Source organism: Rhinopithecus bieti, unplaced genomic scaffold, assembly GCF_001698545.2.
Source record: "Rhinopithecus bieti isolate Rb0 unplaced genomic scaffold, ASM169854v2 scaffold_74548, whole genome shotgun sequence".
Classification (NCBI taxonomy): Eukaryota; Metazoa; Chordata; class Mammalia; order Primates; family Cercopithecidae; genus Rhinopithecus; species Rhinopithecus bieti.
This window is the reverse complement of record NW_016828873.1, coordinates 119,711-142,640: the sequence shown is the minus strand read 5'-3', so window position 1 is coordinate 142,640 and position 22,930 is coordinate 119,711. Positions and strand designations below refer to the sequence as shown.

Below are 22,930 nucleotides of genomic sequence, written 5' to 3'. Positions count from 1 at the left end.
TACGGCCTCTAAGCAGCAGGTGGAGGTGGGGACTTCCCCAGAGAACAATAGGCTCCTTGCCTAGTGGTCTGTGGGGCAGTGGAGGCTTGCTGAGCACTGTACAAGGAGCAGAGCCCCTGGACATGCTGCCCAAGGGCTTAGCATTGCGAGGGTATGAGCCCTGCCATGGTAGAAGGCAGAGGCCTGTGGCTGGTCCAGGGAAGGGCAAACTAGGTCGTTCAATGCAGAACTGTGGCAAAAGAGATGTGCCTGTAGCAGAGGGGGCCCAGCGGGGATATCCCTGGTACCCTCGACAGCCCCCAAAGACAGGGCCCCTTCACCACCCTCCCCGCCCCCCTAGGAGGCCCTGGGTACCTGTTTATTCTTTAGGTCAAGGGAGAGTTCGTAATCGGAGGCGGCAGGGGTGTGGGAGCACAGCGCGGTCGCCAGGGCAGGCTGCTGCCGGCCGGGGGAGGCCATGTGCTGGGGGCCAGCCCTTGGGGAGGCAGCCCCTGCCCCCGGCCACTCCTCCTCCTCCTGCAGCTCCTGGGCTTGAGCCTTCGGGGCATGGGCACTGGGTCTGCCGGCTGCCACCGCCGCCGCTGCCACCACGGAGTCCTCCATGCCCCCACTGGCCTGGGCGCAGGAGCCATCACTGTGAACAAAAGGCAACGGTGCTCGGTTGGGGGAGAGGGGGACAGGGTGCATGTGGATGTGGGGGTCGGGGAGAGAAGCCAGGCACTTGGCCTGGCCTTTCCTGTGGCGAGGACTGGAGGGGATGTCTTTCACAGTCTCGTCTAGGGAGGGGTTATCAGGACAGGGACGAGCCCTGGGCAAGGAGAACCCGAGCCTGGGGAGGCATCTCAGACAGAGGGAGGGGCAGCTATGGCCAGGGCTCAGGAACCTCTGCTTAGAAGCAGTACAGCAGAGCAGTGCATCTGGGCTCTGCCTCTTACTAGCTGTGTGACCCTGAGCAGGTCACTCAGCCTCTTTGCACCTGTTTCTCCATCTATAAAATGGGCACAGTAACAGTACCTACCTCATAGGGATACTGGAAGGCTGAAGTTACTTACAACTCTTGAAGCTGTGCCTGGCGCATGGTGACTGCTACACGTGTTACCTATTGTAATTATCAGATCGGTGGCCTGGCTCCTTGGGCACAGGCTCAGGTGGCTGTGGAAGCTGATCCACAGTAAGCCAGCTCATCTTCAGACTGACCAAACGAGTCTGGAGGAGGGAAGGTGACTGGCCTGGCTTGGGCATAAGCCTTTCCAGGGGGGTGGGCTCCAGGTGTGGGGACTGGGGCTTCCTGCCCTGCTGAGTTTAGAAAACCCCTGCTCCTCCCTGACCCCTCCTCTGTTCCTCTGGAGCCACAGCAGGCTGAGCCCCAGCTGCAGCCCTCCTGCCTACTCCAAGAAGACACCTTGCTGCCTGGAGCAGACATGGTCCAGCCTGCTTTGTAGAGTTGGTTCTCTCAGGCTGCTTCCTTCCCCACTAGCCTCCAAGTTCTGCCCCTCCCTTGAGGCCCAGTGCTAAGCCACCGCCTCTATGAGGCCTTCCTGGATGACTGCAGCTTTCATTGCTCTGTCCCCTGGAACACTAGGAGCTGTCCTTAGAGAGTCACTGTCTATTTCCCAGAGGAGGAGAGTCATCGTGGTTAACAACATGGGCTCAAATCTAAGCTCTACCACTGTGTGGCTTTGGGCAACTGGCTTTTCCTCTGAGTCCTGGTACCCTTGTGTGTATCATGGAGGTCCGTTCCTACCTTAGGGGGTTACAGTGAGGAGGAAAGGAGGCAGCAGAGGTCAGGTGCTTAACATAGAGTATGTGCTCAGTAAATAAACTCTTTTTCTTGTTGTTGTTTTTGAGATGGAGTTTCGCTCTTGTTGCCTAAGCTGGAGTGCAATGGTGAGATCTTGGCTCACTGCAACCTCCTCCTCCTGGATTCAAGAGATTCTCCTGCCTCTGCCTCCCGAGTAGCTGGGATTACAGGCATGCACCACCATGCCCAGCTCATTTTTTTGTATTTTTAGCAGAGACAAGGTTTCACTATGTTGGCCAGGTTGGTCTCGAACTCCTGACCTCAGGTGATCCACCCACCTCGGCCTCCCAAAGTGCTAGGATTACAGGCATGAGCCACTGTGCCTGGCCCAGTAAATAAACTCTTATTTCCCCACCTATCCCTTCCTAGAAGCCAGGGCCTATGTGTTATTTGATTATGTCCCACAGCCGCTTCATGCTGGGCAAATGCTGAGTGCTTAGGCAACACTTGTTGTTGATGGTGAATTGAGAAGAACCCAGGGGCCACAGGGATGGCCTCTACAGTGGACAGTGACAGGAACTCAGGACTGGAAGGGACCTCAAGGTCATCTAATGCAGCCTCCCACCCTCCCCATTTTTACAAATGAGGAACAGGGGCCCAGGGTGGTGGGTGGCCCTGGTGCAGGAGAGCTGCAGCCTATGGACTTATGTCTTCCAAGACTTTGCCACCATGAAAGATGGGCCCAATCACACCAGAAGAGGGACCTCTTCCTGCGGCTTCCACTGGACCTTAGGGTGCAGAGAAGTGTTCCTCTTGGTGCTTCCTCCCAGCCAAGGCTGGGGTGGAGAATCTCCCTTCTCTCAATCTCCATCTATCCTCCCAGCACTCCCCTGCACCTCTGACAGATAAAGGAGTGCTCGCTGGCTGGCCCTGGCCATGGGAAATCTTCATTGCTGCTGCCTGTTTCTATGTCCACCATTTCTTCTGTGGCCACCAATCAAGCTGCATGGCTCAGTGTAGCTCCAGACAGCTTTTTCAAAAGTATTATTTACTTATTTTTGAGCCAGGGTCTCACTCTGTCACCCAGGCTAGACTGCAGTGGCTCAATCACAGCTCACTGCAGCCTCAACCTCCTGGGCTCAGGCGATCCTCCCACCTCAGCCTACTGAGGACCTGGGACTACAGACACCACCATACCGGGCTAATTTTTTAAATTTTTTTGTAGAGACAGGGTCCCGCTATGTTACCCAGTCTAGTCTTAAACTCTTGGGCTCAAATGATTGTCCCGTCTCAGCCTCCCAAAGTGCTGGGATTGCAGGCATGAGCCAGCGTGCCCAACCTCTAGACATCTTTGATACGTTTTTCACTAGTGTTACTGGGAAGTTCTTTCTAAGCTCTAACTTCAATCCCTCTTGCTATATCACCTGCCATCTCTTCCCCAGAGCACGTGGAAAGAGCCCCTTCCCACCACAGCACAGCCTTGTCCGGGGCCGGCAGGGCAGCGTACAGGTTTACTCATCTTTCCTCCAGATTGTCCTTGGCACTGATGCCCAGGATCTCTCTACCCTAAAGGGTTTTCAAGACTCTTTAGGGAACTGGTGGCTACTCAAGGGTCTAGACACCTTTAATACCAGCCCTTTGGTATTTCTTTGATTGCTGGAATGTGCTTGGCAAGAGGTGTTGGGGTGCCGACGTCCCCTGATGGCAGCACTTGGCCAATGACAATGGGGTTGCTGCATAAATATTCCAGTTTCCCTGTCCCTTGCACAGGACAACTCTAAGGCACACCCTATACCATCTGCCTAAGTCCTCAGTGGGATCGAGCCCCAGTGGCCCAAAGCAGTAACTTGATCATTAATGAACCCTGCCATGGCTTCATTCTCTGCTGCGTTTCATTCCCCCACTCCTCTACAGCCCCTTCCTGGGGTCACCTTGTCCCAAATACACTACTTGTGTTAAAACAAATTTTAAAAATTAGCCTTGTTGTGGGCCTTTGTTCACGGGCCACCCCTCTCACACACACACTCTCTCACGTACACTCATGTACACACACACTCACGCACACACAATGCCTCCAACTAGCTCTGTGGCTTTGGGCAATTTATGTTTTCCTGCTGGGCCAGTTTCCTCATCTGTCCCACGGAGGGAGCTGGCTCTTCTCTAGGGACCCTCCCTGCTTGGACGCTCTAGGAACTTGAATCCCAGTGCAGACGCCGGCCCACCAAGGCCCTCTGGCCCCAAGGTTCCAGGCTCTCTGGCTGGTGCACCCAGCTCCACCTTGTCCATCTCTGTGCTCGGGGACCTGAGAGACTGGGGCCCTCTCAGGTACATGATGAAAAAGTGTTGGAAAGGGAACCCCTATCTTTGCCTTCCTTCCACAGACTTACCTATAAGACCATGTGGTGGAAGGGGGCCACAAAACCCCTGGACTGTCCTCAATGCGACAATGTTGAAGATTACACAGTGGAGGGCAAAGAACATACGTGGCTTTGGTGTCAGGGAGACCTGGGTTAGAATCCTGGCTCTGCTATTACTGTGTGTCTTGGGCAAGTTATTCAACCTCTTTGTGGCTCTATCGCCTCATCTGTAAAATGGACATCCTAATAACAACGTTTCAAGGTTGCTGTCAGGAAAAAAATAAAGCATACGCAGCACCTAGGACAGCACCTGGAACACAGTAGTCCTTAATACAGGGTGACGGCGATGGTGGCTGCTTTCTGAGCCAGGATCACATGGCATGGAGTCCCAAAGGAACCCCAGAAAATAACATGAAGAATTCTGTAGGGGGGTGGTGTTCTCAACATTTAGCCCCCTTGTCAACCTTCACGGAACTGAAAATGTAGGGTTTTTCCACTACTCCCCATGGCCTTCCCCAGCCTTCCAGATGGACAGGCTTTCTGGAGGCTTCCTCCCACCCCGTTCCAGCCACTGGAGCAGCAAACAGCGAAAGGGCCATGACCTTGGGTGTCACCAACACATGGGACCCACGGTGTGGGGATTCCTGGGTGGCCATTTGTCAGTCTGGATCTCAGCTTTGGCGCTTTTCCAGGGCACAGCAGAGGCCTGAGTCCTTATACCCTCTCTTTGGTGGCTGAGCATCAAGAGCAGGTCCTCAGCCTCTGTTTTCCTCTTTGCACTCCATCTATAAAAGGCTGAGGAAAAGGCTGGAATCTTCGCCTTGGGCTATTTAACTTGAAGGCCATTTACTTCCATCCAGTCTCTTATGGAACTGGAAGCCCATTGCTCTAGCTCCCAGAACACCTCTCCTCTCCTTCCAAGACACAGGCTGTGTCTCTCCGGCTTCCACAGTCTGCAGCTGCCCTCGCTAGTGGGCAGATTTCGGGCAGCCTGGCCCTTCGACAGGAATTACGTGGATGGGATTCTCTCTGGGACCTGAACATCTTCTTACAAGGCCTTTCCCAGAGCACTGGAGGGGGATCCTGGGGCTCTCCACTCTCTTAGGCTCCTCATCCTGCTGCAAAAACATTCCTTGAGTGGCAGTGCACTAGCTGGGAGAAAGTGTGAGGTCACTGCTGGTCTATGAGTGACGCTGGTCACAGGATCACTCCCTGGGTCGGGCACCCATTTGAGAAGCCAAAAGTAGAATGTGGGTGGCACCAAGAGGGATCCTGAGAAAGCTTTGATGTATTCTCACACCCGAGGGCCACTCAGGTGGGAAGCTGGCTTACGCTTAGGGGGATGCTAGACACCTGCTGTGCATGCCTGGCCCTGGCACACAGAAGATGCCCTGGGGTTCCAGTGGCCACCCCAGCCTGTCTATCCTCAGAGCTGATTTCCGAAACTACAGATGCTTTAATGCCAACCCTCTGCCCAAACCCATCAGTGACTCCACAATCCTGGCGGGATAAAGTCCATTCACAATCTTACTCCAATCTCCCTTTCTACCCTCAGCCCCGCCGAGTGACCTGTCCACTCCGTCCACACTGACACTCTCGCCAGATCTGCCAAACCCTCTCAGGCCACCATCCTGCTTTATGATTTCCTTCTGCTGGAAATGCCTTCCATCCACTCCTTTCTCTGCCTCATCACCTCTTTCAGGAATTGCTCACTTCCCCAGGAGGAGTCAGTCCCACCCTCCTCTATGATCTAACAATTCTTGGCACTTGCCTTTATTTCAGCAATGACCACTTTGTGCTTTAGTTATTCACTGATGTGTCTCTCTCCTCCACCAGACCGTGCCACGTACACCTTTTTATCACAGGTACTTATCAGAGGCGGTTGGCTCATAAGATGTGTGTAATAAATGTTAAATGGGTGGGTGGATGGATGGATGGATGGGTAGATATTATTTATTCTCCACTACTTTTCCAAGGGCAGAAATGCTGCGCTGGGCTTGGTGATGCACCACCCAGATCCTCCTTCGAGGGAGGACTTCTTGCTCAGCTGCTGGGAGCACTGTTGGAGAACGCCTTTGGCTGTTAGCCCCATCCGCCCCATCAAAGACTGGCTCAGCTACCGAGAGCTACCTGGCCCAAAGTCACATCCTTCCAAGGGCTGTCCACATCCAGGCACCAATTGCAGTGGGGCTATAAAGACTCACTATTCTTACCCAACATGGGCTGAGGTTGATGGGCCACGTAGGATTGGCCGAGGCTGCTGTGGGGCTTTTGCGGTAGACTTTGCCCCATGCTGTGTCCCTCCCCACCCTTCCATGGGTATTGATCCCCGGTGCATCCCCTGGTAAAAAGTCAACATTCTGAACTCGAGTCTGCTTCCTCAAGAACTGAATCCCCCTTGAAGCCTCAGCCTTTTTCTCTCCTTCTTTCTCTTGGTGGCCAGGATTACCCTGGTCTCTCTGTCCTCAGACCTATGGAACTTTTTTGGGTTCCAGATACCTTTGCTAAGGGCTCAGGGCTCTCTTCCTAGAAAAATGCACATGATTTCACACATGCCAAATTTTATCTTCATGTCAGAGCCTTTACAGACTCTATAGGCCCCAGGCTAAGTACATTATTATGGAGAGAAAATCATGGAGTATTTTCCATATGCTGAGAAGTGTGCCAAGGGACATAGGCAGCTCTCTGGTCATACAGATAAAATATTTCAGAGCCTGGTCATCTTCATCCTTGGCACTGATGGAATCCTTATGCAAACGGAAGAGAGCCTGAGCAGAGTAAAGCCCCAGGCTCTGCAACTACTAGCTAGGAGATCTTGAGTACCACATCCAACTTTTCTGGACCACGGTTTTCTCATCAGCAAAATGGGGATGCCAATACCTCCTTTCCAGGATAGTGATGAAGATGGAATGAACCCGCATCCACCACCGTGGGAAATACAACTTTCCACCCAGGAACGGTGAGAAGGGAGAGCACCTGCAGTGCCCCCAGCATTTGTGCTCACACAGCTCCTGCCAGGGAGCTGACTCTTGGTAGTGAGTGTCCTCTCTGGGCTCCCAGGCAGGCCCTGGCAGCCACACTGCCCACTGCCAGGAGCTAAGGGGACAGGAGCAACTAAAGGGCTATGTGAGAGCCAGGAGAGGAGAGGGGAGGAGGAAGGTGCTGACCGAGGCCCAGCCCTCTCCTACCAGAGGGGCTGGACTGAGGAGCTACCCACAGGCTCGGCCCTGAGGGAGTCTGCTGTCCATGGTGGGGTGGTTTGCCAGAGCAGGAGCTTGAGGGCTGTTCTCCTATCTCGGCAATGGCTAGCACAGTAGTTACCAGAGACTTTGCTAGGAGCATTTTGAAGGCTGATGGACTCTTTGGGCATGAAGACTCCTCCAGAGGCCTGGCCAACTGCATTAGATTATCCCAGACTCTGCCAGCCGTTCTTAAAGCTCTTCTGGGACAAAGATATGAAACATTTTCTAGACAAAAGCTAACAACATGCCTCACGTCCCCTCAAGATTTTTAGCCTTTTCTAAAACACTTCCTTTTCCTCCCTTCTTTGAATCAATACAGTGATTTCAGATGGGCGGAATAAAGCGAAGTGTCTTTTGGGGTCCCAGATGGTATGAGGGAGGGGTGGAAGTGAACAGAAGGCCAGTGTTAGTGACAAGACAAGAAATCAATTCACTTCGTGCTGATTCAAAGCACGAGCTGGAAGGTCCTGCCCAAGGTGGTGGAGAGGGCACTGGGCCAGGAGTCAGGCGGGAACCCACCCCAGCCTGCAGCGTGCACAGTGTAACCGTGAGCAAATCATTTCCCCTCTCTGGGCTCTGTATCCTCATTGTAAGAGGGCAGCTTGGATAAGATGCTTTGGCATCAGGCGGGAAGGAGAGGCCCAGCTCCCTCCCTCCCCACTTGCCATTTTCTTGGGTCCTGGCCACTCCTGCTCCATCCATCCCTGCTCCTGCTAACCTGAAGCCATCAGACGAACTACAGCTCCCAGTGACACAGCATAAGCCTCCCCTGCCATGGCCCCTTGACTGCCATCATCCGGGCCAGAAGCCCCTGCAGGATGGCAGATGTGGCTGTCCTGGCTCTCTTCCGCTTCCAGAGGCTGCCCTGATCTCATTGGCTGTGACAGACGCTTCTCCTGCCCTGCTCCCAAGGACCCTAGGAGTTCTTTCTCTCCTTGTTGCCTCCAGGCTTTGGTCTCACAACTGCTCCAAAAGGTGTGGGTGGGGGCTGGCTTGTCTCTAGAGTGTTCCTGTCAAAGGAATCGCAGCCACTTCTCTGGGTTCAGCCCTCCCCTCCCCTAGGCCAGAATACCCAGGCCACTCCCTCAAGGTGGGCCACAGGGTGGCTCCTGCAGACTGTCCCCACGGGCGGGCGAATGTGGGGCCCTCCCCTGCTCAGCCCATCCCACAGGAAGGCCTCTTCTGGAAGCTTCCTCAGGCCTCCTCAGGACACCGCCTCCCTCATAGCCTCCCAGGCTGGGCCATACTGGCGAGTGCCATCTTACTACCCCCGGAATCCTACTATCTTTGAGCATCTTACATTCTCATAAATAGGCATGGTTCTGGTGCCAATGTCAAACTCTAAGGACATCCTCCCTGCCCACTTCCCAGCACATAACACAGTTTCACAAGGGCACGTCTCTGGCCCAGGCAGACACGCTCGCCGTACACCTTGGTTTTCTCACCTTTCATGTCTGCTCCTCTGATTGCCCCAGGAGAAGACAGCTCCCATCTCTCAACACTCTCACCCAGCCTCAGGATGAGGCTACAGAACCACGGCCTCTTCATCCTGCCCTGGCCACAACGCAAAGTCATCTCCCAGTGGCTTCAGTACAGCCTAGTGAACTCCAGAGTTTACTTATTTTTTCTTTTATGATGCAGTATTTTATATATGCAAATATAGGTAACCCAGAGGTGAAGCGTTCAGAAAAATATCCACTTGTACCCAGCTCAAGAAAGAGCACATTCAAAGGCCGGGCGCGGTGGCTCAAGCCTGTAACCCCAGCACTTTGGGAGGCCGAGACGGGTGGATCACCAGGTCAGGAGATCGAGACCATCCTGGCTAACCTGGTGAAACCCCGTCTCTACTAAAAATACAAAAAAAACTAGCCGGGCGAGGTGGCGGGCGCCTGTAGTCCCAGGTACTCAGGAGGCTGAGGCAGGAGAATGGCGTGAACCCGGGAGGCGGAGCTTGCAGTGAGCTGAGATCCGGCCACTGCACTCCAGCCTGGGCGACAGAGCGAGACTCCGTCTCAAAAAAAGAAAGAAAAGAAAGAAAGAAAGAAAGAAAGAAAGAAAGAAAGAAAGAAAGAAAGAAAGAAAGAAAGAAAGAAAGAAAGAAAGAAAGAAAGAAAGAAAGAAAGAAAGAAAGAGCGCATTGGAAGCCTTTGATGCCCTGTGTATTCCTCTCCCCTCCTCAGAAGAATCCCTGTCCTGAATTTGTGCTGACCCTTCCCTGGCTCTTCCTATGGGCAAACTTCCCCTTGTCTTTACATAACCAGCGCTGCTGCCTCACATGAGTGCCAGAATTGCACAGCACGCCTCGTGGGAGCCTCAGGAACAGTCAGGGTCTTGCAGATCCCAAAGGGTCAGGGAACTGCCTCCAAGGGGACTGGCCCTGCAGCTCCATGCTGGCAAGACTGGAAAGATGGCAGGAGTCTGACTGCAGCTGGGCTGGGCCTTAGTCTTGGACCCCAATATTACAGCAAGGAAGACGTTGAGAAAACAAAATGGAGTTATTCCTTAAGCCCTCCACACCCTGGGTCTTTGTGGCATGAGTAAGCAACAGGTTCCAAACGGACCACAGGTGACCATTAGGAACCACAAAAGAATGGCTCACGGAAATGCCCGGTGATGCTGGGAGAGGGTACTCCACAGGAGAAGCAGCTGGGGGCCAGGTCCCCGGGGCGAGTGCCTTTGGGGTCCCTGAGAGGAGGGAGCACATGAGGCTGCAGCCAGGGTCAGCCAACCTGTAATGAGGGGTAGAGTCGCAGCCTCTAACTGTAGTGCAGACTTGGAGCCAGACCACCAGGGTCTGAATGCTCGCCGTACCAGTCACCTGCAGTGTGGCCTTGGGAAAGTCACAAACTCCTGTGCCTCAATGTCCTGTGACAGGAGGTGTCCCAAGAACGAATAGCTAATACACGTACAATGGCTGGCAAGCCCTGTGGTAAGTAGCAACTATCTTTTTCTCTTGTGGGACTTCCCATGTTTTATTTTGTCAAATAAGAAAATAAAAAGCAAAAGTATCATCCACTTTTCCTATAATATTATAAAAAAATGAAAAGTAGGAAGAATATAACTTCAGAACAAAGGACAAGCCTTTAGCTTGCACTATCAATTTCTTATTGCTCTTGGGGCCCTATGCTAGAGTTCTCTAAATCGAGACGTGCTGGCCTCTTCTGTATGGTGTAATTGGTGACACTCCGAGTTACAGATGATGCCAAGAGGAGCTCACCAGAGGGTAACAAGGGCTGGAAGGCAGCAGAGCGGGTAAGTATGAGATTCAGAACCAGACACACTGTGGTTGAAATCCCACCACTCACTAGCTGTGTGGCACTGGGCTAGTTCCTTAACCTCTCTGAGCCCATTTGCTCACATGTAAAGTAGGGTTACCTGCTCCAAGATTTTGCTGTGAGAGTGAGTGAAATAATGTACACAAAGCCTATGGCATCTACTTGATGCTTGGTAACTGTGGCTTTTCTCCCCTAATCTGGGCCCCTCATGCCTCCCCAGCTTCCGGTTCATGAGCTAATTGCTCCCTGGAGAGCAGGGATCTTGTCTCGTTCTTTTTGGCTCCCTCGCAGAGCCCGATTATGGTGACCTCCACAAACCATGTGTGCACCAAGCCCACACCAGAGGCAGGCATGAGGCCATGACTGGGTGCTTCCCATTCTCTTGGCTCTAAAGCCCCTTCATTCCATCTTCCTTCTGTTCCAACCTAGGTCAGCCCCACTTCACCCCAGCAGAGCACATGTTTCTTTGGTCCTGAGCTATTTTCAGGGAAGAACAGCTCCTCACAGGCCCAAGTTCACCACATGCCAGAGGAAATCTGATGACCTACGGATGCTTGTGAAGGTCAGGTGCATTCTTGCTGAAAACAGGAGTCTTGTGACCCAAGAAATGGAAATGGCACCATTACCAGTAGGGTAGGACATTGCTCTGGACATTTACCTAGTTACCAGGGAGCAAGATTCCCCACTTGTTTCCCTGCAGTTAACTTCCTTATCTTCAGTGGTCCTATTGGAAGTTCTACCTGATATCTAGCTTCAGTCTTTCATGCTGCATATATCAGATTGGCCACACTGTTGTTTCCCGCATGCCTTGTGGCTTCCATGTGTTATCTCTGCAAGTGTTAAGAGGAAGGGACGTGCTAGGCTCCTGCTGTATATGTGACAATGGAATATCTGCTCACGGTCTCTGCAGGACACACTTTGGGAAGAAGCCTTAGAGATCCTGGCTTGGGGAATACACCACGGGGCAGGCCAGGGGACAGTGCCAGGCCATAAGCCTTTCCCTGTTGGGATAAACAATCTTTCTCTCAGGAGAACAGGCAGTCCAACTGTTGGCTGGCAAGAAGCGTTTCCTGACAAAATAAATGTTTCTGCTCTTAATCCGATCCCAGTCTGCATTGTGGCAGCCTGTTGCTGAGCTAAATCATTTCCTCTCCTGCCCTGATGTCTAGAAAATCCCTGAGCCTGTTGGTCCTATTTGATTGACATTCATCTGGGTCTTTAGCTTCTTCGATCTTCTCCCCAAATTGGTCCCTCCGTTCTCAGAGTCTCTCTCTTCCTCTCTTTTTGAATATTGGGCTCTATCCCGCCACCACTCCATGTCAGGAGCTGGGCCGGAACAGAAACATCTGAAAGACTGCCTCTTCTCCATGCCCAACACCTGCTATCCCACGGGATGGACGAGACTTTGCCAGAGCCCCTGTATGGCAAGCATGTTGTTCAGGTCCCTGAGCTGTGTCTGAACAACATGCTGGGGACCTGAAGAACATGCTTACCATACCAGGGGCTCATCACATGAAGCACGTGGCCTGTACTTTCTAAACATTCCCTAGTCATATCTGAATTTCTAGACCTTAAATCTTGTTTTGAGTTCTCCCTCTCTGCCTTCGGAAATCCAGCTTTAACATAACTAGCACATATGTGGTCCTTACTAGATGCTGGACACCTTTCCAGGCATTATCACATTGAATCCTCCCAAACACCCTAAGAAGTAAGTGCTATGCCCATTTTACAGATGAGTGAACTCAAGGTTGGAAAGTCTATGGAATTTCACCAAAGTCATAGAGTTTGTGAGTGGCCAAGCCAGGACCTGAACCTAGATTTGAATTATCTGGTTTATGCTTTCAACTGCTACATATTAAAGTGCTTCCCTGAAGTTCTGAATTTATCTTCTAGTCCAGGGAACTCCTTTACCACTTCCTCACCCTTCTCTCTCTCTCTCCAAACCAGAAAGGAATCCACAAAACCATTTGGTGCTCATTCCTCCGCATCTGGGGAGGGAAGGAGCCTTAACTATTTTTAAGTTCTTCAGTGATAAGTAAACATGAGTATCCTGTTCATCAGGATAGTTTCTCCTTATAAATTAGTAAACTCGCACTAATACGATATGTCAGTTTCTTGTGGGTTTGTTTCTGATGAGTCAGTTCCCCTCATTCCTGAGGAATCTGAGGACTCACGGCAGCCTAATTGATTCTCCAAGACTTCAAAGCTTCAGTATAAACATGGAACACGGTGACCACACCAAGATCCCACCAGGCTGTGTGGCAGTGGCACCCGGGGAGGAGCAAGGTGACACATTCAAACAGGAACAAGGAAGAAGCGGGTTTAGAGCCTCTGCTCCTTTGTGGCCCTCTCTTTGTGTGGGCTCTGGTCTTCATCTCTGCCTGCTTCTACCTTTGTGGCCTTGAACAAGTTGCTCATCTTCTCTGAGGATTTCCTCAGCTATAAAATGGACACAGTGATTCTTGCCCTTCTGACTGTTTACAAGGTCAGAAGCTGAGGATCCTTGTGGTGAGAATCAAGTAAGCAAAAGGACAGAAGGCGTTCTGTAACTCGGAAAATGCAGTGTCGATGCCAGTTGTTAAAACCCTCATCATTCCTATCATTTCCGTCCTTGGGGTGCAAGAAACTGCATCCAAGCCCAGGATAAATGCTCAGAGCTGCCAGCATGGAGGAAGGAAGTGGGGGCCAGGTTGTTTCCCATGGCAACCTAGGGGGCGCGTCCCAGTGTCCAGGCTGCACTGCCCAAGATGAACGGAGAAGAGGGACAATGAGAGGAGATCCTCTGCAGGATTATGAGTGGGGTGAAATTCTTCTCCTTTTTGAAACTGTCTTGTTTCAAAATAATAATAATAATAATAACATTAATAATAAAATATAATATTTTTACAATAAGTGAAATGTAGAAAGAAAAAAAAAAAAACAGTGCACAGGCCTACAGAGGGCTTCCCCTCCCATGCTCTTTTGCTCCAATGCTTCATTTCACCGGAGGGTCAACATTCGCAGCCCCCCACCTGCCATGTGTTTTGCTTTGTAGTTGCCCCGGGGCTCCCTGTGAGCAGGTCCCATCCCTGGCCATGCAGGATGCCTTCTTACGGAATCCCTGGCAGAGGGCCTTGGGGATGAGACAGTGCACCTGCTCATGCTATGGATGGGGAAGCTGGGGCCCGGAGAACGGGGGATGCCTTGTCTAAGTCAGTGTGGTGGAAGCACCAGATTCTTCTGGAAGCCCAAGTGCTGCCCCGGCCTGCCTTCCCCTTGGCTGCCTTCCAAATCCCAAGCTTCTAGGTCATGCAACACTTTGTCTTACTCCCCTCGCTCTTTGAAGGAAATAATGTATACAGTGGTCCATTCCCCGGATGCAGTGCCTTGAATCTGCTTCGGTCAGCAAACCACAGAAGAAGCAGGATGTACTAGGCCCCTGCTTGTGTATCCGATGCCTGCTTGTCAGCCTCCCCCACTTCCCCACCATCTCCCCTTCCCCCTGGCTTCCCCACTCCTTAGTTGCCCTCACCAGAACCAAAGAAGTTTAGTCTAAGATGAAAGTTTACTAGCCTACAAAATAGTTCGTTTTGCTTGTTCTTATCAGTCTGCCCAGCTACTTAGGTCATAAATCAAATACTTTACAAGCCCCTGAGCTAACTAGGATTGCAATGCATTGTGGGCTGCAACAAAATGCAGCAAAACAATCCTAAAAAAAACCACCTACAAGCCCCTACCCAACAATTGATAGGCATCATCCGGGAAGATGGTAACCCCACGGTACTCAGCCTATGAGGGGCCAGGGAGAGACCTGTGCACTAGGGGGTCAATGGCTTGTTGAAACTGTGCTGGGTGTGCCCGCTCATCAGACACCCGATTTTCCAAGACCGTCATTAAAAGTCTCACTTTCGCTGCTCTCCGGGTCTCTGAGTCCATTCTTTGGGTTTGGACAGGTGGGCTTGTTTCTCACAACCTGGTGGCCCATATGGGGATTTCCACGCCTGCACGGAGCGAGACTGCAGCTGAGAGGGGAGCTGTGTCTCACTTGACTGGTGTGGCCCACTCTGTCCGGGTGTCTCGGCTCCCTGAAGAAGCCACAGACAAACCCGAAACTGTTATTCAGGAGGCAACTAAAGCGACACAGGGAGAAAAGCAGACACCGTGGCAACCAGGCAACCTCATCATGAGCCAAGGCAGGAAAATTGGACTGTAAGTACTGTCTGGTGGCTGTGCATTTTCCGAGGTCTTGGGGTGTACGAGAAACCTCCAGTAAGGGAGGCTGAGTACACAGGGAAAAGCTCAGACAGAGACTAACCAAAAATGGGAAACAAGAATTCTAGGCCTAGGGAGCAGAGGAAAGAGTTCCCTTTAGTTCTTTAAGAGTTCCCTTTGGCCGAGGGGAAGGCAGACCAGGGCAGCACTTGGGCTTCCAGAAGAATCTGGTGCTTCCACCACACTGACTTAGACAAGGCATCCCCTGTTCTCCGGGCCCCAGCTTCCCCATCCATAGCATGAGCAGGTGCACTGTCTCATCCCCAAGGCCCTCTGCCAGGGATTCCGTAAGAAGGCCTCCTCCATGGCCAGGGATGGGACCTGCTCACGGGGAGCCCCGGGGCAACTACAAAGCAAAACACATGGCAGGTGGGGGGCTGCGAATGTTGACCCTCTGGTGAAATGCAGTATTGGAGCAAAAGAAAACCCTCTGACATTCCCCCAAATAGTCTGTTGGGGAGAATGTTGCAGGTTTGAAGGGATAGCCCGCAAACCAGCGACAAGGAAAAGCAAAAGATGATAAAGTATTGTTGTTTTATCTGGCCCCAAAAACCCATTCGTCAACCTTTGGTCTTTTGGCCTAAGTTTGGCTCAGATGAGGATTGGGTGTGCCACGCTTTAATTCTCTGTGAATAATAAAACTCCACCCTCACAAGAGGATACAGGTTATGCTCTTTGTTGGATTGGTGAATTAACCCCCATGTTCCCCTTAAAAAAGAAGAAAAACAGCATAGTAAGAAGCCCTCGCCCAGTGAAAAGCCCGGATCCCCTAACACGCTTGCTCCCCCATTCGTCTCAGGAAGTACAAAACAGGGAGATCAGGAGGCAATGGGAAGGTCAGAGGAAAAGGAATCTGCGGGTCATGAAGAAGCTAAACCCAATGCTTCCTTAAATCCTTATCCAAACTTGAGGAAAGAATTAGAACAATGTAGGAAGGACGTTGAGAATTTCCCTATTCCTTCCAAACAGCAGATGTCTGACAGGTACCCTCTTAGAGAAGTCCCTTGGGACAGAGAGGAGTTGGGTTTGTGAGTGTGCCTCTAACAAGTACTGAGGTTCGGAATTTTAAAAAGAAAATGAGGCCACTCTGGGAAGACCCCCCCGGTTGAGCAGAGCAACTAGATCAATTTTTAGGACCCAGTTTTTATACTTGGGTTAAGATAATGTCAATCACAAATATTCTGTTTCCTGGGGAAGAGAGGGGAGTGATTATAATGGCAGCCATGACCATTTGGGAGAGACCCCCATTCTCCCGGTGAAGGGGTCCTGCCACCTGAGCAGAAATTCCCAAATGCAAATCCCAGATGGGGTAACAATAACCTCAGAGATCAGGCCTGAATGCAGGACCCCAAGGGGGGGATTAAAAAGTCCACTCTTAGAACACAAAACATCTTGAAAGCATTCGAGATCCAACAACAAAAAGAGAAGACTCCCTCTGCATTTCTGCAGAGGCTCAGGGATCAAATAAGAACATATTTAGGATTAGGTCCAGAGGACCCAGTAGGGCAAGGCCTTTTAGAAGTTAATTTTGTGACAAAAGCTGGCCTGATATTACTAAGAAACTGCAAAAGATTGATGGGTGGAATGAAAAACCAATTAAGGAATTACTGAGGGAAGCTCAGAAGGTTTTTGTAAGAAGAAAGAAAACAGAAACTGCGAAAGGGAGAAAGAGAACAAGTGAAAAAGAAAATTGGAAAGAGAAAGGGGAGCAAATGACAAAGGGAGAGGGCCAGAGAAAGAGTTAAGCTGCCGACCCTGAAGGCAAGGGAGAGCCGGCCACACAACTGTGTGTGGAAGCTGGCTGCTGAAAGCTGTTAATAAAAGTTGTTGCTGAATCTTTGTCGTTTCGGCAGAGCTGTCCATCTTTGCAGACTGTCAGGGGGCCAGGGCCCGGCACGGTTTAGCTTGTGCCCAGAGAGAGAAAGAGGAAGAAACTAAGTGTGAGGGAAAAAGGAAACGGGATGACAGAAAGAGAGAAAAAAAAGAAAATGAGCGAGAGCGAGAGACCGGAAAAGAAAGAGATGAAAGACAGACACTGAAGTTGAGACTGGGGAGAAAAATAAAGCAAAAGGAAGAAAGAGTACCAGAGGAAGTGAGAGTATTTGCAGAGGTTGGCAGAGCTGGGGGAAGGTTCTAGAGGCTCAAGCAACAAGGAGGTGCAGGGGAAAGGGTGCAGTGCGGCCACTGAGGAGGGACAGGGCTCGGGAACTGGGGGGTGCAAGTGAGAAAGGGAGGGGGAGGAGAGTTTAGGATCAGGCTGCTTGAGGAGTAGTGGGTTGCCTATGGCAAAGACTAGATGGCTGTTTGTCAGGAGGCAGTAGAAGGGATTCAGGTTATGGAAGGGTAAATGGATGAGATGACCATGACAGTTTGTTGCTGTTTTACGGAGAGGCTGTAAGTCCGCCGGCGGCAGCTGTCAGTAAGGCAGCAGAAGGGCTAGGGAGCTACGTAAGGAAGATCCGAACTAGGGTTGTAAACTCAAAGGGCAACAGGGCCAGCAAATGGTGAGAAGGAGGGCTGCAGGGCTGGGCGGGGCTGTGGCTAACTGAAGAGGGCACACCTCTGCAGAGGGGCCGCAGCTGCTTGGCTGTTCCTACAGTGCTGGCCCTGTGTTGCCAGGTTGTCTGCTTTGTCAGAGGCCAGAATTCTGACTTTTTATGTGAAATAGGATTTTTAAATGCTGGTGATCAGTTAAAAAAACTTAATAACCCAATACAGGTGAAAGAAAATGCCCGTTTGCAATCCCTGAAGTAGAGAGAGCTCGTGCTGGGGAGAGGTCCCCCAGGATGCTTTGAGCGGTGGTGTATAAAAGTTCTGTTTCCCAGAGCTGGTCTGGGCCAGGGGGCGATTCTTGCAGCTGAGGAGGTGGAAAAGCCACTGAGTCCCCTCCCAGAGCGGGACAAACCCTTTGCAGTGGCTGGGTCACCAGCGAGGGTGGCGTGGAACACAAACAGTGCAGCTCCCGGCCTGCCAGGGAGATGGATGGTGCCTTCAAAGCAAAGAAGGAGTCAGGGATGCCTGTGCTGATGAGAGCTGCCCATCAGGGAAGGCGCCATAGGCTGGCAGCTCTTCCAACCAGCAGCTCTTGGTCCAGAGCCAGACCCAGCAGAGCCCAGTCAAAGGCATCCTGAAAGGCCAGCTGGTCAGTCTCTTGCCTCCTCAATTTCCTCCTGGGGTCAGTGGGCCCTGGAGAGGTGCCTAAACGAACTCCAGCCAGTTTCTTAGGGAAATGAGAGGAGAATAAGAAGGTATCAGACCGTAACTGTTTAGATATTATAGAATATCAAACTAAAGTTAGACCAGAACGTAAAGAAATTCCCCTGAATTTCTTTACTACCTGATGGAATGAGGCTGTTTGTGGATGGGCCATCCCGAGTGATAGATAGTAAAAGACACAATGTCTAGGCTGTCATTGATGGAAACAAACAAACCTTATGAGAAAAAGGTAGATTACCCAACAACTGGTCAGCCCAAACCTGTGAATTATATGCTCTTAACCAAGCCCTGAAGTTCGTATGAGGCCAAGAAGGCACTGTATATGCTAATTCCAGATATGCCTGTGGAGTAGTACACACCTTTGGAAAGATCTGGACAAAGTGGGGCCTAATAAATAGCAGGTGGAAATAATTGGTATATGGGAAACTGGTCAAACAAGTCTTAAAAAGCCTCCTGCTTCCAGCAGAGGTAGCCATAGTTCATGTAAACGGCCATCAGAAAGGAAACACTGTAGAAGCTGTAGGGAACAGGCTTGTGGATGAAGCTGCTAAGCAAGCCTCCCTGAAGGAAAAAGTTAAACTCTTTGGCCTAATCCCAGATATCCCTAAGGTGCTATTAAAACCCCAATTTTCTAAAGAGGAGGAGGAAGAGCTGCGCAAGATAGGGCCAAACTGAGAATGGGAGGTGGGTGCTCCCTGACAGGACCGAAATGATAAGCAAACTCATAAGGACAGAACTGATATCCACACCCCGTAAGGGAAGTCACTGGGGTCTCCAGGCCATGTGTGATGCAATACTCAAGAATTATGGGTGTCGGCCGGGCACGGTGGCTCAAGCGTGTAATCCCAGCACTTTGGGAGGCCGAGGCGGGCGGATCACGAGGTCAGGAGATCGAGACCATCCTGGCTAACACGGTGAAACCCCGTCTCTACTAAAAAAATACAAAAAACTAGCCAGGCGAGGTGGCGGGCGCCTGTAGTCCCAGCTACTCGGGAGGCTGAGGCAGGAGAATGGCGTAAACCCGGGAGGCGGAGTTTGCAGTGAGCTGAGATCTGGCCACTGCACTCCAGCCTGGGTGACAGAGCGAGACTCCTTCTCAAAAAAAAAAAAAAAAAAGAATTATGGGTGTATTGGGATTTATACCCTCGTTAAACAAGTGTGCGGGTGTTATGTGACCTGCCAGAGAATAAACAAAAAGGTGGTTAGAAAACAGACTACCGGAGGGAGACCTCCTGGGTAAGGCCATTTCAAAGCATTCAAGTAGATTTTACAGAAATGTCCAAAACAGGGAGAGTAAAGTATCTGCTTGTAATGGTAGACCACCTCTCCAGAGTGGAGGCCTTCCCCTCCCAGCTGCCACTGCCGGAGATGTGGTCAAAATAATCTTAGAACAAATCATACCCAGATTTGGCCTGGTAGAAAATATTGATTCAGACAATGGGAGCCACTTTACTTGAGGGTGCTAAGGGGAATCATGGAAAGTCTCCCTGCTGGAGACAGCAACACACTCCAGTCTTTCTTCATAGGCAGCGGTCCTTCCTGTTTTGCTTTTTTAATCGTAACAAAAGAAATCTCTAAAAACCTCCTTTCTTAAGCCATTCCATGGTTGCTCAAAGGCAGTAAAAGTCTTAAGAAAGCCGTATCTGATCAAATCACTCTTGCTATAGATTATTTCCTCATTTTGGTTTGATGAAACAAATTAAAACCCTTTTGTCATACATCAGGTACATCAGGTACAAAATCATTTTTATGGTCATGTAATTGGGCAAAAGATAAGTGAATAGGTAAAGACCTTTCAGAAGAGAAAATAAAACAAAAGCACAGGAAATAGTGGGATTAGAAAAATCTCTACTCCTACAGAGGTTACTCTCCCTGGAAGTGAGAAAAGGAGATCCAAAAAGATTCCAACAAGAAGCTTCCAGTAAATGAAATAAGAACACATTTCCCAGGAAACTGGATAAAACTGCATTACTGAATACCCTGGGCTAGAGAAAGCTTAGATGTTCCTTGTGGCATCTTTCACTTGTTCTGGAAGTATTATCTTTAGTTAGGTGTATTTCCTTAACTAATAAAGCCTAGCATTGTTGTTGTTGCTGTTTCTGTCCCTAAAAATATTCTCTGGGCCACTCCTCTCCTCAGTTTGGTTGCTCTGGTGCATTTACCTGATGGCACCTGGAGTCCACACTCAGCCTCAAGGGGCAGGGCAAAGGCGCAGGGAAGAGAGGCCAGGCCTTTTGAGGCCCTGAACAATAACCTATGCACTCTCAGTCACCCACCGGCTGTGGCTGGGGACGTGGGAAGCAGCTGTTCACCTCCCTGCCTCACCTTCACTTCCCATAGTTGACAACACCTGCCTTCTGCTACCCTCCTGCCCTGGTGGTTACAGGCTGGAACTGACAAGCACCTGGTTCAAAACCTAGCACTGCTCTTCACCAGCTACGTGGCCCCTGGTCAAGGCATTTGTTGTCTCTGATCCTCAGTTTCCTTGGCTATAAAATGGCAATAATATTTCACCAGCTTCTATTGGGGTTAAACAAGATAATTCTTGCATAGCACATGGCAAGCACTCAGGACATGGTGGCTAGTATTTGCTTCCTCTCCCTCATGGGTGGGAGACACAAAACAGACACAGAGTTAGCAGGACCTCTCCTCCAATCATCTCTAAACATGCTGCTGACAAAAAGTGGTCTGCCTTAATGAGCAGCTCTTTGAGGGCAGCCCAGCACAGCATCTCCGACAGGTTTCCCAAGCACCCTCTGGCGACAGCCTAGGTCAGATGAAGGGGCCAGTCTCAGAGGATGGCTCAAGGCCTCAAGGCCTAGCAGGGAAAATTACAAAAGGAAATTGGCCTGGGCAAATAGTTGACTCCAAACAGGAGTTTCACATCCCAGCTGAGGAGAGTCCTCTGAACAGAAAGTCAAAAGTCAATGACAAGACAAAACCTTCCTAATACTCTCTGGGATATTTTAATACCACCCCCTCCGCCCCCGCCCCGCCAAAGTCTCAAAGTACTTTGACCTGCATTTTGTTTTTTACGCCTCCTGAATCTGGCGAGGAAGACACATATGGGACAAAAATGCACAGGGTGGTAAAGTGACAGGTCACACAGTTCCTCAGGGCAGATTCCTGTAGCTCCAGGTCGGAATTCGGCCCTCTTCCTGGGCATGGAGCCCAGGCTGGCTGGATTCAGCTCTAACTACACAGCTCCTCAGCCACCCATGAGCACACCTGCTCTCAAAGCCCAAACCACAGCAGCAAGCCCCCTCTCCCCAGGATGCTCCTCCGTGCAGGTGCGCTCCATCCCGCCCCAGAGCCCAGTCTTCAAACCCCAGGATTCCCGCCCCCCACCTTGCTCCTCCAGCAGGCAAGATGCTCCCACCACTGCAGGGGACTTGTGGGGATTTTCACCCCATCCCAACCTCTCCAAAGTCCTCTCCCAACCAACCAGTGAACCCTGAAGGAGACAAAGAAAACTTCCCTTAACCTCCCCTGCCGCCATTGCTTTCCTGGGGCGGGAGGCAGAGACCCGGGGCTTGGGGCCAGGCAGGCAGGGTGGGCCTGCCCCACAGGGCCTCTGGGGAAAGCCGAGGGCTTTTCTGCCCTTTTCCAGGGAGAGGACGCAGCTGTACCGCCCGAACGACCCACGCTGCCACCCTAAGCCACTAGTGGGTGGTGCCGGTTTCTCAGCAGCCTGGACGCCACTCCTGGGGCAGGCACGTGAGGCCGCGGCGCCCCAGCCGTTTGAAGACTAAACTGTATCGATTGATAATTTAATTGCTCCGTAATCGCTGGATAAACAGTGGCTGGTCCATTGATCACGCTTCAGGCCCCATCACAGCCGATGGAAAGAGGCAGGAGAGGCGGAGATGCTCCAGCTATGCTGATGCGGGGCTCTCCCCGCAGCGTTCTCGGAAGAGCGCCCCTTCCTCCAGGGTACCCCACGTGGAGGCCTCGGCAGAGCCCCTGCCGTGCTGCTGACGACGCGAGCCATGTGGGCCACCAGGGCGGGTGGCTCGGGAGGGACTGATTAGGGTAGGACGCCCTGTAAAGGGGCGCAGTACGCCTAGCCCAAGTGGGAAATGCAGACTACAAAATCTTTTTTCTTTTTTCTTTTTTTTTTGATTGGCGGGAGGATGTAAAACCCAACGCAGACAAAAATAAAACATTGGGAGGCTGCACACTAAAATACTAACATCAGTTAATTCCACATGATGAAGTCCCATTTATATTTTCTTCTTTGTATTTTGTATTTTCCACATTTCCAACAACTAGTGTGTATGACTTACAATCAGAGAAAATACATGTTATTTCAGATCCGGTGAAATGGCTGGGAGGATTTCTCTTGAGCGCTTAAAAAAAAATTCTAGCAGCAACTCTGTGAAAAGACGTTGTGTGTCAGAGTTGGACCTGGGTTCACTGTCCAGTTCCAGAAATAATTAGCAGTGGTCTCTCGGTCAAGACACCTAACTTCCCTCCATCCTGGATTCCTTATCTGTAAATGGGAATACCACCTATCTCACAGAATTACATGAGATAAAAATATCAAGAGTGCCCAGCACGATGTCCCTGGCACATTCAATAAATGATATGTTCAATATGTCTTCCCTCTTGGAGTAAAGATGGGGTGGTTGAAAAGGAAGAAACAAGGACCAGCAGTGAGTCAGTTCAGTCAGCAGAGGCTCAGAGTGCCCCTTACAGCCCTACCCAGATCCCTTCTCGCTCTGGAGGCCTAGGGGTTGTTTTGTTTCCTGCCTACCACCTCCCCCTCCCGAACTCCACCTCCCCCTCCTGAGCCCCGCCTCCCCTCCTGAACTCCACCTCTCCCTCTTGAGCCCCGCCTCCCCCCCT

General features: G+C 51.1%; 1 protein-coding gene across 1 annotated transcript in view; it reads right to left on the bottom strand.

Moving 5' to 3' along the window:
• Window positions 1–22,930, bottom strand: part of IQSEC3 (IQ motif and Sec7 domain ArfGEF 3) — a 115,499-nt gene that overhangs the window by 52,574 nt on the left and 39,995 nt on the right. The window contains 1 exon segment of the mRNA XM_017864631.1: window positions 355–634. Coding sequence (XP_017720120.1) covers window positions 355–634 — 280 coding nt within the window.